The sequence below is a fragment of the Propithecus coquereli genome, unplaced genomic scaffold, assembly GCF_000956105.1.
Source record: "Propithecus coquereli isolate 6110/MARCELLA unplaced genomic scaffold, Pcoq_1.0 Scaffold111, whole genome shotgun sequence".
NCBI lineage: Eukaryota > Metazoa > Chordata > Mammalia > Primates > Indriidae > Propithecus > Propithecus coquereli.
The window spans coordinates 8179878-8194305 of NW_012135081.1; the positions used below are offsets into that span (position 1 = coordinate 8179878).

Genomic DNA, 14428 nt, shown 5'->3' on the forward strand with positions numbered 1-14428 from the left:
ACGTGCCTGTAGTCCCAGCTACTCAGGAGGCCGAGGCAGTAGGATCCCTTGAGCCCAGGAGTTTGAGGTTGCTGTGAGCTAGGCTGACGCCACGGTACTCTGGCCTGAGCAATGGAGTGAGACTCTGTCTCAAAAAAAAAAAAATAGACAACTAGAGTAATACTGAGAAGGACATGAATTTTGCCTGTTAGCGTCTGTAGCATTTATTGTTTCTCTTTGGCTCTGGTTGCCTACGTAACTTTCTTCTCCAAGAGCAAACCCAACTCACAGCAGTGATTCGCATGATAGCAGCAGTATCTCCAAACTCTTCTTTTAATTGTTCATATGATTTTCCTGCCTAAGAAGAGATAGGAAACACAGGATGAGATATTTCTTACGGGCAGGGACATCTTAGGCCTGGTCTGTATCTTCAGGAAAAGCAAGAGAGCTAGGGAATCAGAAGACATTTCAAGGACACGTAAAAATGAAAATTCCCCTTCTGGGTCCATGCAGGGCTGAAAAAGGTACTGGAGTGCAGTGGCATACATTCTTTGATGGCTTCAGTCCTCCCTACAAAATTTAAGAAAGAGCAGTTGACTGGGAGTCAGAAAACCTAGCTTCTTCCTGTTGGTTAACCGTGACTTTGGACAAATAACTTTTCCTCTTAGCTTCCTCATCTATAAAATGGGAAACGTAATACTTGCACTGGCTGTCAGGATGGTTGTAAAGATCAAAAAGATGATGTGTACGGATACACTCTATAAACCGTCTATTACTTCACACTGCTTGTTTGCCGAGACAAGCTGTGAATTACCTAACTGGACTTCTTGCTGAGGCAGGTGAAAAAGAGAAGAAAAATAAAAAGCAGGGAGTAGAGTGAGAGTGGGGGAAATGAGGTCCTGGTTCTACTCAGCCCTTGAATCAGTACCCTACCTTCCCACTGAGCTCTTAGTTCTCAGCTCTCTGGCAATAAGAATATTTTCCCCATTCTCATTGTTCTTACGCTCCAAATGTGAGGGTCCCAGGCCAGGAACCATCCTGTGAAGGTGGGAGGCTCAAACCCCTGTTTAATGATCAGGATTGGTGTGTCAGTGTCTCTGCCGCTGGGGTGAGTGTGCAGGTACTCCTGGGCTGTAGCAAGGGCCCTCTCCTTCTCTGTGGCATTGGCCTCAGCCCCAATCCACAAAAATACCTGTTGTGGTAGAGATTTAATATTTGTTAATGTATTTGTCCCAAAGACAAAAGTACTAGATCATACATACTACCCTATCTCCTCTTTGTTTTGTGAGCAATTCACAGCATTAGAAAACTGTCTCAGCCTGATTTGTTCAGCAGAAAGAAAGGTTTTCTCTTGATATTTGTCATCTTGATATTTATTATTTTAATTGCAACATATATTTTCCAAATGTACATCTCCAAACCTGAGCTTTCTCAGAACTTCAGCTTCCTGAATCCAACTTCTTACAAAACACCTCCTCTTGGCTGTCTCTAAGCACTTCAAATACAACACCCCTAAAATGTAGCTCTTCTTTTCTAAACTTGTATCTTGCTGAGCCTCCACTCTTGGTAAGTGGTATCCATCCCGTCACCTAAAGCAGAAACCTGGAAGTCATCCTAGACACTCCCCATATCCAGTGAGTCATCAGGGCTGGCCAACCTTACCTCCTAAACATTTGTCAATTCTATCACCATCCATCCCTCCCTCACCACTGCCCTTTTGTGGGCCCACAGCAGCTCTGACTTGACCATGACAGTAGTCTACTGACTGGTGTACACTCTGCTTTTTTCTCACTCTCATCCCTCTCCTACAGTTGCCAGAGTGATCTATATAAAGTGCAGTCTGGCCATGTCACCTGCTTAAATTTCAGGCTTTTCAGGATAAATGTCAAATTTCTTGACAATGGTAGGTTAGGTCCATACCTACTTCTTCAGCTTCATCTCTGGGTGCTCCTTAACTCTATCCTATGTTCCGATAATATTTCATGCCTTGCTTTCCTTATGTCATTTCCTTTGCCCAGAATTCCTTCATCCTTTTTTACCAGTTAATGCCTACTCATCCTTTGAGATTCAGCCTAGGAGCTATCTCCTGCAGGAGGACTACTTTGAGTTCCTAAACTATGTCGAGTGCCCCCAATTTGTGCTCCCATGGCACCTTGTCTATACTTCATCGTAGTGAAATGATGTTTCTCTGTCCAGCTTCCTCCGTTAACCTGTAAACTCAGAGCAGGGTCCCTTTACCTTGGTGACACCCACTTAGCACAGTGACTAGCATGGAGGAGGTGCTCAGGGTTATGGCTGAGCCAAACTGAAGAAATGGCATGTGAAGGAGGGGTTGCCTTGAACATTTCCCATTCACACCCCTTTGCTCCCTAAAAGGCCCATATTCTCTAAATCTGGAGCCTGTTGCTATTGATTCTAACATAAAGAAATACACGATGATGGGATGGCCTGATTTTCCCAAAGCAAAGTGGGAAAGTTCCCAGGATGGTGAGTTTTATACATCATTCTGTTCTCCAACCATGGCAAAAAGCAGGCTCTTCCTTTAGACACCACTGACAAAAGTTTGATTGACTTGGGGATGGTCCGGGACTACCCTGGGTCTATTCTGGGGTGGGGATGCTATATAAAAACAGCCTAAACCGTGGGGATCTTTGTCATTTTTTCTGAGTTCTATGGCTGGGTCTTACCTGGTCCCAGGTATCTAGGAGCATCACATCACCTGGGTTCAGGTCATCCTGGGTGAAGTCTGTGATTTCAGTGACAATGAACCGGCCAGTCTTATTGGAACATTCAAAGAGACGAGACTGGACATCTAGGATTTCCTCCTGTAATCTGCAATACAGTTGATGTAGAGGAACTGAGCTGCTTGGAAATAGTTTGCAAACTGAAAGGGAGTTTAGGCTTTGTGCAGTTCACAAGCCTGGGAGGCAGGAAGAGCCAAGAAAAGGGACCTGCTGTGTTCCCATACCTTTTATCATTGGCATAGGGAGTTTTCCCTCCCAGTAGGTCCCAGAACTCGGCTGGCTCCTGGCCCTCAGCCACAGTGTTCTCGGTGCCATCACAGAGAAACCCGGCCAGCTCCTTAGCCATTGCCCGCTCATCCCCGCTAGACCCCTGAGAGTGGGGCAAAGAGAGCACAGATGTTAGTTGCATGAGGACACGTTGATGTGGGAAGGGAAGCTTTTGAGACTAATAGCTCAGGGTGGCCAGGATCAGCTCCCAAACCCTCAGGATGGGGAGGTAGATAGGTTTGTTCTAGTGCTGGAAAGGCAGGGGAGGAAAACAGTGTGGTGGCAAAAAACAGGACTAGACTGAAACCCACAGGGAATGTTGACAAGAGTCGCCTTTGTTTCACCTTCAGTTGGAGTTTTAACACCTCCTTTTTTTTTTTTTTTTAGAGAAAAAATTTAAATTTACTTTAAAACTCCTTTTGGCATACAGTTCTAAGAGTCTTGACAAACAGAATCATGTTACCACCACCAAAATAAGATACAGAACAGTTTTGTCCTCACTCCCCCACCCACTTTCTCTGGAGCTACTACCCCTTTGGAGTCAAACCTTCCCGAATCCTTAACCTCTGGCAACTACTAATTTGTTCTCCATCACTATAGTTTTGCCTTTTCCTGAATGCCATAAATGGAACGAAAATATTTAGCTTTTGAGTCTGGCATATTTCATTTAGCATAATGCATCTGATGTTCATCCGTGTTTCATCAGTGGTTTATTCCTTTTTATTACTGAGTAGTATTGCATTGTATGGATATACGAGTGTTTGTTTATCCTTTTCTAGTTGGGTTGTCTCCAGTTTTTGGTGATTATGAATAAAGGTACTATAAACATTTGTGTACAGGTTTTTGTGTAAAGATAGTTTTTTAATTCACTTGAGTAAATACCCAGGGGTAGGACTGCTGGATCATATGGTAAGTGTATGTTTAACTTTATAAGAAATCGTCAAACTGTTTTCCAAATGCTGTGCCATTTTGCAGTCCTACCAGCAATGCATGAAGGTTCGTGTTGCTCCACATCCTCATCCACATTTGATACTGTCAATTTTTTTAGCCATTCTAACAGATGTGTAGTGGTTTCTCATTGTGGTTTTAATTTACATTTCCCTAATGACTAATAATGTTGAGCATCTTTTCCTATTCAATTCTTTCATAAAACAATTTTAGTGCTTTTTAATGCACTAATGCAATATGAATTAACAACATCATATTTTTAGTATTTTTGTTTTGCATTAGTGCCTGTCTGTTACAATCCACCAACTCATGGGGGAAGATTGACTTATCCAGCCTCCATCTATGTAGAAATTCATGGGATGTCTCCTGAGTATAAGCAGGGCTGTCAGTGAGTTTTTAATTGGAGCCCGACTGTGGGGAATGTTGGTGCTCCCTTTGACAATTCTTTAGGAAGAAGTCTCCTCTTTTCAAGGACTATTCCAGCCTACTCTTTAGTTCCTTTGATCTTGACCTTGCTGGTGGGGGTGGAGGGGCATGAGTTTGGGCTCTGAAGGGCTGGTCTGACCACTCGGCCCAGCCGTCCTACCTTGCCATACCACAGGTAGTGCTCTGCCTGAGTTTGCAGCAGAAAGACATCATTGGAATTTAGGGAGGAGGCAAAGGCTGAAACTTCCACTGCTTTGGTGTTAGATTTGTCATTTCCTTGAATCTGGAAAAGTCTTACTGGAGGGTCAGGCTCAGCATTTCCCTTCCTGGAAGTCCCACCCTAGAGAGAAGAAGAAAAACAGAGTCCAAATCTAAGGAGCTTACATGAACTTTTAGATGGGGAACTGTTGTGGGGAACGTGGATGTTTTGATACCATCTTTGCCTTTGAGGGGCTTCTAGGCTAACTGGAAGGGCAAGAGTGAGCTGGAGTTATGGTACTAGTGGTATTAGCTTTCATTGTGAGAACTTTATCATATACCATACCAGACCCTGTGACTGATGCCTTACCTATATCATTTCATTGATCCTCATAATAGCTCTATGAAGTAGGAGTTATTATCCCACAGTATAGACGAGGAAACTGAGACACAGAAACCTGGCTAACAAATGACAAGACTAGGACTTGACCCCAGACTTGTGTGATACCAAGGATGTGACATTGTGCATTGCCTGATAGTGCTTCAGCCAGGGCTTCATGGAAGAAGTGGGGCTGGAGTTTGAAGGGGCATGTTCACAGGGGAGGGGTATGGTGTGGCACGGCACATGTGAGGCTAATGAGGAGACCCAGTGTACACCTGACTGGAGTGGAGGGTACAGGTTTGGGAGCTGAGGATAACACACCTGCACAGGTAATAGGGGTCAGATTATGACAGGCCTTGGACGTTAATTAGATAGTGGTTCAGACTTGGAGCCCTAGGCGCTCAGGATTCACTGAATGTCTTAGATCAACCTCTTTCTTTTCTGTGTCTAGTCCAAGCCTTGCTCCCCACCCCACCCCACCCCTCCTGTCTTCTCCGGTAGCCCCCTGCTAGTTCGTTGGTTCTGAGCATTCCTGCTCATGGTGTAATTTATCTGAGGATTCTTACCTCAAAGATAACTAGCTTCCCCTTGAAGATGGCCATGAAATGGCGTGGCTCCTTCCCCATGCTGACTCGAACCTGCATGGCGGCCCCATCAAACTGCCGATCTACCTCCACTGCCTGGTATGCCGAGGCTGCCAGCTCATCCTGTGAGGTGTGGCGGCCCTGCAGTGTTGAGAGGGGAGTGATGGACCCTGCTTCCCCATCCCAGCCCAGTGGGAAGAAGAAGCAACAGGATCCAAAGCTGAGAGTCTGCGCCAGGCTTACCTGCCAGATGTACAAGATGTAATGCGGCTTCCCGTTCACCTCGTATGTGTAGAGAACCAGATAGCAATCTCCCCCATAGAAGAAGCCATGACACTGATGTTCCACAGGGACCAGCTCCAGGTTCTCAATTCTCCAGACCTGGGCATAGAAGAAGATACAATTTCCCAGAGATGGGGGGCCCTGAAGCGGACTGGGCCATGCTAAATGGAGAATCCAGGTGTAGAAGGTGCTAACATCCACTCCAAGTCCCCTTTGCCCTCTGGTTCTCGCCCAGTGGTGAGGGCTCATCACATTTGCATGATTTGAATCCTGAGAAGAACTTGGTTGTCCTGGTCAGGTGCATCCCATCACGGCTCGGTCTTTGCAGACTAAGCGATGATTTGACTATACCTGCCAGGTGAGTTATTGAGAGCACATTTAGAGATGTGCCTTTCACTCCCCTGAAAACTGCAGGCTTGCAAGACTCTCAGAGACTACTTTGAAATCCCAGAAGGGAAAAGGAAAGCAAAGCAGACATAGAATCACCTGCACTGTGCCCCCACCCCCACCCCCCATCAGGAAGAGCCAAGAGGGACAGTGCTGCCCTGACATTGAATCATGGGCTTACCTCGACTTTTCCATTGCCATCATCGACCATTCTTTCCTGGGCAGCTATCTCTGGCTTGGTGTGCAGCAGAGTCACATCAAACTTATCCTGGAAAACTTTAGCTGCAGGGAGGGGGTTGGGAAAAGCCGAGTGAGTGAGAAGCATCTGTACCTGCCTTTGTAGAGAGTCCCAGCAGTGAGAGGACGATCTGGGGGCAATCTCACCAATTTTGCCAATGCTGAATGTTTTCCCCAGGCCCACGGTCTGGTCCTTCACTGACCACTTCTGGAACAGTTGCTTGAACATGGCTGACTCAGCACCATCGTTGACGGTCTCCACGTTGGTGCCGCTGGGGTAACCCTTACTCTTGATGAAGCCCTGCAGACCCACCATCCCCAAAGGCAGGTCAGTCAGGGAATACACTGACTTTGCTTGTCTGATAATTTACTGTTAGAAGCTAGTTAGTAGGATCTCTCCCCTCTGGGAGTCAGAGTCAAATTCTAACTGACTTCTGTCTAAGGACCAAGTTACCTACCTCAAAAAAATGACTGAGTGGAACAATTTGGCATCTCTTCATTGGCCTGTCATGATTATGATTATTAATTTTTTTGCAAGATCTTCTATGCTGTGTTCTTTCAGCACTTATGTGCTCTGCTGACTTTGTGTCACATTTGTTTGCTGATTTATTGCTTTGTAAGTGCATCTTGGTTCATCTGCATGGGTCTGCACGAATATCCTAGGCATCTTGAGGACGGGGCCATTAACCTTGATATGTGATATCCCTTTCGATAATAACAGGCACCTTTTATTGAGCAGGGGGTATGTGCCAAGTACTGTTCTGAGTGCTTTACAAATGCTTTTTAATCCTTTCAACAACCCTGGGAGATGGGTATTATTATCCCCATGTTAGATATGAATAAACTGAGGCTCAGAGGTGTTAAGTAGTCTTCCCAGAGCACTCAGCTGGAAAAGGCAAAACCTGGCTTTGAATCCCAGTTTGTCTGATTTTGAAGTCCACATATGTAACTGCAGTGTTACATGCTCAAGTACCTAGTAGGGCCCTCTGAAGTGACACCTCCGAAGGGTTATTGGCAGAATTACTTGGACAATATTACACATCTGTAGCTCCTACCAGGGCTTTAGACATGGCCGCCTGTTTCTCAACCTTCGTGGCTCCTTTTCCTTTCCACACGTAGATCTTGGTTCCGTTTTGGTCCAGGATGTAGCAGTCCTAAAGCAGTCAGGGATAAATGTGGTTACTGCTGCTCAAGACTTTGCCCAGGGTCTGCTTCTGAATCCAGGTCTGGCTACCCCGAGCTAAGCCCAGCCAAGCTCTACTTACATCGTGGCTCAGTAAGTCCTGGACCAGAGGCCTCTTTGCTACCTCTGTGACTGCCAGCTGCCCACCTGAGTCTGAGACACTAGAGAAAGGGAGAGATTAACCTGTGCCTTTTCTTCCACAAAGCATCTTACAGTCAACTTGATGTTTTCCTGGCTTTGTTTTAGTGTGGAGTTTCTAGGTAGAGTTTGATTTATTAAGACAGACATAGCTTGAATGCATACAGGAATGTACGCATTGTTCTCTGGAGAAGATTTTTGTGCATCTGTCTTTCAAACATCATCTCTTCCACATCCCTGGGCATGTATAGACCAGAATAAAGAAAAGTTCTCCCTAAGACATCAGAAGATAGCAGAAGAACAGAAGATAGCAGCCTCTTTGAGTGGGGGATCTCCAAGCTCCTTCTTGGAGCTGCATTTGAAAAGGACTGAGAAGAAAACCAGATGCCTATACCCAAAATAAAGAGCTACACAAGGTGGCTGGTGTTCTAAGGGACTCATTCCCCCACCACCCGCACTTCCAGCCAGCAGCTGGGTTTAGCTACTCACTGATACAACATGATGTTTGATTTCTGCTGCTGATCTATGATCTCATCAGGGACTGCAGGCTTGATAATGGAACGTCGGCCAAGGGTGTCCTGAAGGACCTGCATTAGCCCTGGGCTCTCTGCCTCCTTGTCGCCCTCGATCACTCCTATTTCAGCACGACCCCCTCGCTCCCTGTCCCGAATGTCCTTTGCCAGAAGCATAGCCTGTCAAAGAAGTGCAAGGAAGCGCTCAGCTCACCTGGGACCCCTTTCTGGCTTTGAGGGGAGCAGCCTGGACCCCAGACACAGGAGTTGTTCCAATGTTGAGGAGCCCAGGGCGGGTCACAAACACACTCGGCCTGTCTCCAAGCCAGATGCTATGCAAAGGCAGGGGTCCACCTTGATTTGGGGGCAAGAGCCAGCATGGAAGGAAGAAGAGAAAGGCACCCGAGATAGTGCAAGCCCCATGACCAGGCCTGAGGGAAAGGAGAGAGGCTAAGACTGGAAAGAGCCATGCCTTCAGGCGCTCCCCGCTGGTGCTCTCCGGGCCGTTCCACTGGATGATGACCTTCCCAAGGTCCAGCAAGAAGACATCACCTCGGTTGAAACTGTCCCAGCTCATTTCCACCTGCAAATGAGAGGTACGCATTGTTCAGAGGAATTCTTAGGTGCCAGGTGGAGAAGTCCCGGGCCCCGGACAGACACTGGGCAGGACTTACCTCAGTGGCCCTGATGTTTCTCCTCCCCTTCACATGTAGCAGCCGCTTCACATCGTAGGTGTTGGTCTCCATGTGCGTCATCCCAGAGGCCACACCCCCCTTCCTGTAGCTGAGGGAACATCCATTCAGTTATATGTTGAGTTGTGATTGCACAGATGCAGCCTCTGCCCATGTGGTGCCGCCAGCAAATGAGCAAGGTAAATGCAGATGATAGTAGCTGCTGGCCCACAGATAGACTTGGCAACTGACTTTCTGCTAGAGAGGTCAGGGCAGTCTTTTCTCAAGAAGGGACATTTGAGCTGAAATACTACAAGGAAAAGGAACCAACAACCAGAGGAATAATGCTCCAGGCAGAGGAAACATCAGCAATAAAGACCGCAGCATGGAAGGGCTTGTTTTGTTCTAGGAACTGAGTATCAGTATGCCACAAGGAGAGGGGCACAGGTTGCGCAGCAGCAGAAGCATTAATGACACCATGGCTGTAAGAGCACCCACCCCAGGAGTCAGCTCCCCTGCTCCGCACTCACCCCAACCCTGTCTCGGAACCAGGTGTCCGGCACTTTAGGGGAGTGCTGAAGGTAACCCTGGAGCAGAGGGCCTTTGTCCTTGGCCTCCCCAGTGACTCAGTGTGGGGTTCTGTGCTCAGCAGGTCCTCAGTCAAGGGAGACTGCCAACCTGCAAGAAGCTGGCCTTGCCCAGCCTCAGAATTCTCAAGCTCATTGGAATTTCTCCTTTGTTTTTAATCCCAAGTGCAAAGTTTTGAGTTAAACTCAGTTCATGGAACATTATCACCGCTGGCCTTTATAAGCCTCCTCTCTTGTGTTTTTAAGTGTCTGTGTTCCCTTTTGTCTGCATCCCTTACTCCCATTCCTCCCCCACCCTAGGCTTCCATCCTAACAGTTTAACATCTCTCTTTTATTTTCATTCTGGTTAAATGTGTCCTGTTGTTTTTTGTGCATGTATTTTTTAAAACAGAAATTGGTATTCAGTTACATGTCTCAGCCTGCTTCTTGCTTTGTTCACTATGCACCATGTTAGTGAGATCTGTCCGTGTGTTAGGTGTATATCTAGTCTGTTGCTTCTGGCTGTTGCATAATACTTGTGTGCATGTCCGGGCTTCCAGTGATGGACACCTGCGTCACCTGCAGCTTCCCACCCCCACTAATGGTAGTGCTATGGACATTCTGGTTCACGGGCCCTCATGGACCTGGGTATGTGAGGGTTTCAGTGAGTTATACAGCCAGTATCAGGATTTGCCTGAGTGGCACTGACTACTCTCTAGAATGCTGTGCTAGTTGACACTCCCACCAGCAGGGCACAAGGGTTCCTATTTCCCCAGAGCCTCACCAACACTTGGCACTACCCAGCTTTTTAATTTGTGCTGCCCTCGTAGGTAGAAGTGATAGCTTTGTTTTGATTTGCTTTCCTCTAATTACTTTCTTCATATGCTCATTGGCCCTTTGGGTTTCCTCTTCTGTCAGCGGCTGTTTCTGTCCTTGCCCTGTGCATCACTACTCACATGATGCCCTGCTTGAAGTAGCCTCGGAAGGTGTCAGACTCGTGGTACTGGACCTCTCGGTGCTGCACAGGGCTGCCTCCCAGGTAGTCGTCCAGCTGGGTGGTGTAGATGGCTGCACAGGTCTGCTCATCCTGGGAGGAGTCCTTCCCGATCCAGAAGTGGATGTCCTGGGAGAGGCTGCTGCCCACTCTCCGGGTCTGGTATGCAGCCAGAGAGAACGGGTCAGGGGCCAGCTCACCTTCTCTTTGCTGCTGGCCCCTCTGGCGTGGAAAGAATGCAGCATACAGTGGCTTGTTCCCTATCCTTGGCAGGCCCGTGCCCTCTTTCTCCCTGCAATGGGTGGTGGAGCTGCCCCCGCTCCTGGGCAGATCTGGGATCATGGCTCAAGCTTTGGCAGCCTGAATTTCTCCCCACATTTGGGGAAAGTTGACAGCTTATTGTTCCCCAAATAGATGGAGACCGGTGGGGATCTTTTCCCAGCTGGCCTGTAGGCTTCCCTCACAGACCCTCTTGCTCCCCTGCGCTTGCACAGCTGGCACAGTGCTGATCTGCACACCTGCACGGCGGTCAGCACCGTTCACGGGAGAGAGTGAGAGAGTGAGCGCTTAGAGGCCGGAGACAGGCCTTGTATTTATCGGGCCTTCCTCCACACCACTTTAATGTGGGGCCTGGGTCCCAGAGGCAGAAGTGCTGCTCGTGGGTGGCTCGCTGAGGTTCAGACTGAGGGCCCTACCCCCACCCTCTGATGCAAAATTAAAACCCCAGGCTTAAGGATAGTCAAAACTGGAGGTCTGCTCTGCATAGCACTGAGGAACAATTGAGACAGACCGCAGGGACCCGATTGCCTTCCCTCACCAATGGATCTCCCAGTAGAGCCCAAGAACTGGCTCTTAGGGGAGCAGCTTGCAGGAATGGGGAGGATGGTGCTCACCGAGAGGATGACATAGCAGTCCCCCTCATAGAAGTTGCCGTGGGTGCTCAGGGGCACCAGTGCCAGCTCCATTTTCTGGAAAGACAAGAGGTGTGTATAGGCTGCATTCCCTCCTTCCTTTCTCCCCGACAAACCTCTCTCCTGTCTGTCCTTTGGCACAAGTGGTAGGGGAGAGGTAAGGAGATGTTCCCAGTGGGCTTACAGGGCAAGGCAGCCAGCCACAGATTGACATAGCCCCTCTGGCTTCTGCAAGCTCTGTCTGCAGATCTGAATCTGGGTCCCTGTCCTGGTCTCCTTTGCCCTGTTCTCCTCTCCACTTCTGCTTGGTCTTGCTATACCGTGGGGAGCCTTATGAGCCACTTCCAGCCCTTTGCAGGTAAAAGAGCGTGATATAAACTACCAAGTAAAAACCCTCCTATGAGCAGTTGTGCCAGCGCCTTCAACACTACGCTCCCAACTCTGACCACCGGTGCTGGCCAAGGCCTGTGTGGGAAAGAACACCAGGATTCTGTGGGGCCATGGGAGGTGAGGAGGATAACAACGACATTTGGAGAGTACCAGCAGTCTGCAGGGCTTCATGCCAAGTGTCTCATATTTGGAGTCTGGGTCAAGGCCCTGATTTGCCACTGCATGTATAGCTTGTCCCAGGAGGGCCATTCACACATCCTCAGATGTAGAGTTTCATCGCTCTTTTCAAGTGAGGGAAACCTGCAGCTGTACTTGTGTGTGTTCTATGTAAAATGTATGTATTAAATGTAAAAATATTAAATATACCACAATTTTTGTAACTCTTTTTTAGTACATATTAGTTTTTAAATAAACTGGGAGTCTCACAATCTCTGAGAGGCTTGCTAAAGAGCTGTGACTCCCCCTCCTAATTGAGGATAGCAAAGTGAGGCATCAGCTCTGGGTTTTATGCAGCAGCAACTGATTGGGGCTCAGAGCACAGTAGTGGTGGAGGGGGGTCCTCACAACTGGCAGGTGGAGGTACCCAGGCCAGCGTGGTTCCCAGCTGTGGATTGTGGGGACCCAGAGCGGCTCAAGTCCAGGTGGAGAAGGGATGAGCAGTGCCCTGTCCATGCCGTGCCCTCCCACCTCTTCCCATGCTTTGTAGGAGCCAGGGTGCCCTGTGGAAGACATGTTCCATTTTTCTGATGGAAGCAGCGAGGAGTCTCCTGGGTGGGTCCCACTTATCTTTCCAGGGCATTTACTGGAAGTGCAGACTCACTTAGCCCTGGGCTAAGTGGCTGGATAAAGGACGAGCTTATTTTTGCTTACAGCCTTGCTCTCCAGGACTAAGAGTGTTTCTCCCACCTGCCACCCACGTGCTGGGAGCACCTGGGAGGAGTCAAGGATGCGAAAATGTCCATTTGATGCTGACTCTCACTGTTCTCAAACCACTGGCTAAGGCATGCTGGAAGCTGTCATGTAGCAGCCCTGGCTGCCAGACCCTGCTCCCAGATGCCAGTGGTCAGGAGTAAGGTGTGGCTTCAGTGCAGCTCACCTCGATTCTCCAGGTGATGATCCCAGGGTCGTTGCCCACAGCCCTGAAGGCGCTGCTCAGAGACATGGTGCTTGTCTTCCCAGGACTGAAACATCGCAGAGCAAGAGGGAAGATGATGCCTTTCACAGTGGGCATCAATTCAGTTTTTCTTCTAAGTCACTTCCCAATCTCTTGGCACCCATCCTGCCATGTCCTTGGGTGCATCCCTGCGCCATTTCACAATGATGGAGGTGATGCCTTGTCCAAGGTCACATGTAAGCCCAGCTGACCCGGGTGTCCCTGTCCCCACTGCAAGTTCTGTTCCCCACCTGCGACTTCCCTCGTTAAGAGCTCTGGTAATAGCCACAATTACTTACCAAAGGGTGATGAATATGTTAAGTCCTGTGTTGATTCACTTTGCATATGTTATCTCATTTAATTCTCAGGTGAGTGTTATTTTCTTTAGCTTACATTGCAGTAAAGGTGAGATTTAGGGAGGTTAAATAACTCACTCAAGGTCACGCACTAGAATGAAATCCTTACTTGATCCTAAAAACTGTGCTTCTGGCGACTTCCATGTACTATGACCCTTCCTAAACCTATCTAAAATCAGTGGCACTTGGGGCAGAAAACCTGGTCAAAAAAATATTTCCAAACTGAATTGCCTTCTCTCACTCTCATTCCCTCTAACTCTTCCCAGATTCCCTGCTTGCAAGGTTCTGTCCACAGTCAACTCTTTGGCCTGCTGTTTGGTCTTCTCTTTCGGCTTTTACTTTTTTTTTTTTTTAAGTAAACTCCCCTAAAACTCAACCCTTCCTGCTTTTGTCATATGAGTAATATATTCCCTGTGCCTTCCAGAAACAAAGGGAAAGTAAAAGGGCAGGGCTGGGCCTGGGACAAACAAGCAAAACAGCAGCAGGGGCAGGCGGGTGTGGCCTGGTCTTGCCCTGGGCAGATGGCTTCCTCGCCCACCTCCTAGCTGACTCAAGCTTGTCTGTGGATGAGTCGCCCTCAGAGAACTTAGAGGTCACCAGTTCCTTCAGGACTGAGAAAGGCAGCGTGGGGAGAGGGAGGAAGTGGCAACGAGAAGTCCGTGCGGATCGTGCACCATCTGTATTCAAGGCGAGTACTGGGTTATTAAACACGTACACACATCCAAGGTCACGTAGAGGCTTTATATAATTAAAACGCCTGCCTGGTTCCTGCTCTCAAGGAGCTTACAATCTGATAATATGAATAACTAATGAATGCTAGATTAATTTCTCCCAAGAGGCAAAGGAAAAAGGTTGGGATTGATGGGTTTACATAGGATAAAAAACATATCACCCAGAAAGGACTGTATGGATTTTTGCTATTTGGGGGCATATTGTGCTTGTTAAGAGGAGCATGTCTGACCATTCTTTTTTTGAGCCTTGATGGATGAAGCCAGGTTTGGAGAATGTGCCATTATCTAGTATGGACTTTGGCAAAAAAGCGAAAGCAAACTCCCTTTGTCTCCTGCTATAGCAGGACTAAAGCAGGGCAGTGATGCGGAGCGGCAGTGTTTGAGGATTT

General features: G+C 48.0%; 1 protein-coding gene across 1 annotated transcript in view; it reads right to left on the reverse strand.

Annotated features, from left to right (window-relative positions):
• Positions 1–13401, reverse strand: part of AVIL (advillin) — a 17266-nt gene extending 3865 nt beyond the window's left edge. The window contains exons 1-17 of the mRNA XM_012652282.1: positions 12896–13401; positions 11392–11466; positions 10461–10657; positions 8942–9050; positions 8740–8850; positions 8245–8447; positions 7700–7778; positions 7490–7588; positions 6582–6735; positions 6379–6479; positions 5772–5909; positions 5511–5669; positions 4525–4704; positions 2948–3093; positions 2667–2811; positions 983–1171; positions 269–337 (exon numbers count right to left, since the gene is read on the reverse strand). Coding sequence (XP_012507736.1) covers positions 269–337; positions 983–1171; positions 2667–2811; positions 2948–3093; positions 4525–4704; positions 5511–5669; positions 5772–5909; positions 6379–6479; positions 6582–6735; positions 7490–7588; positions 7700–7778; positions 8245–8447; positions 8740–8850; positions 8942–9050; positions 10461–10657; positions 11392–11466; positions 12896–13030 — 2289 coding nt within the window. The 5' untranslated portion in view covers positions 13031–13401. The remainder of the gene's footprint in view (positions 1–268; positions 338–982; positions 1172–2666; positions 2812–2947; positions 3094–4524; positions 4705–5510; positions 5670–5771; positions 5910–6378; positions 6480–6581; positions 6736–7489; positions 7589–7699; positions 7779–8244; positions 8448–8739; positions 8851–8941; positions 9051–10460; positions 10658–11391; positions 11467–12895) is intronic.
• Between the last annotated feature and the right edge of the window lie 1027 nt (positions 13402–14428).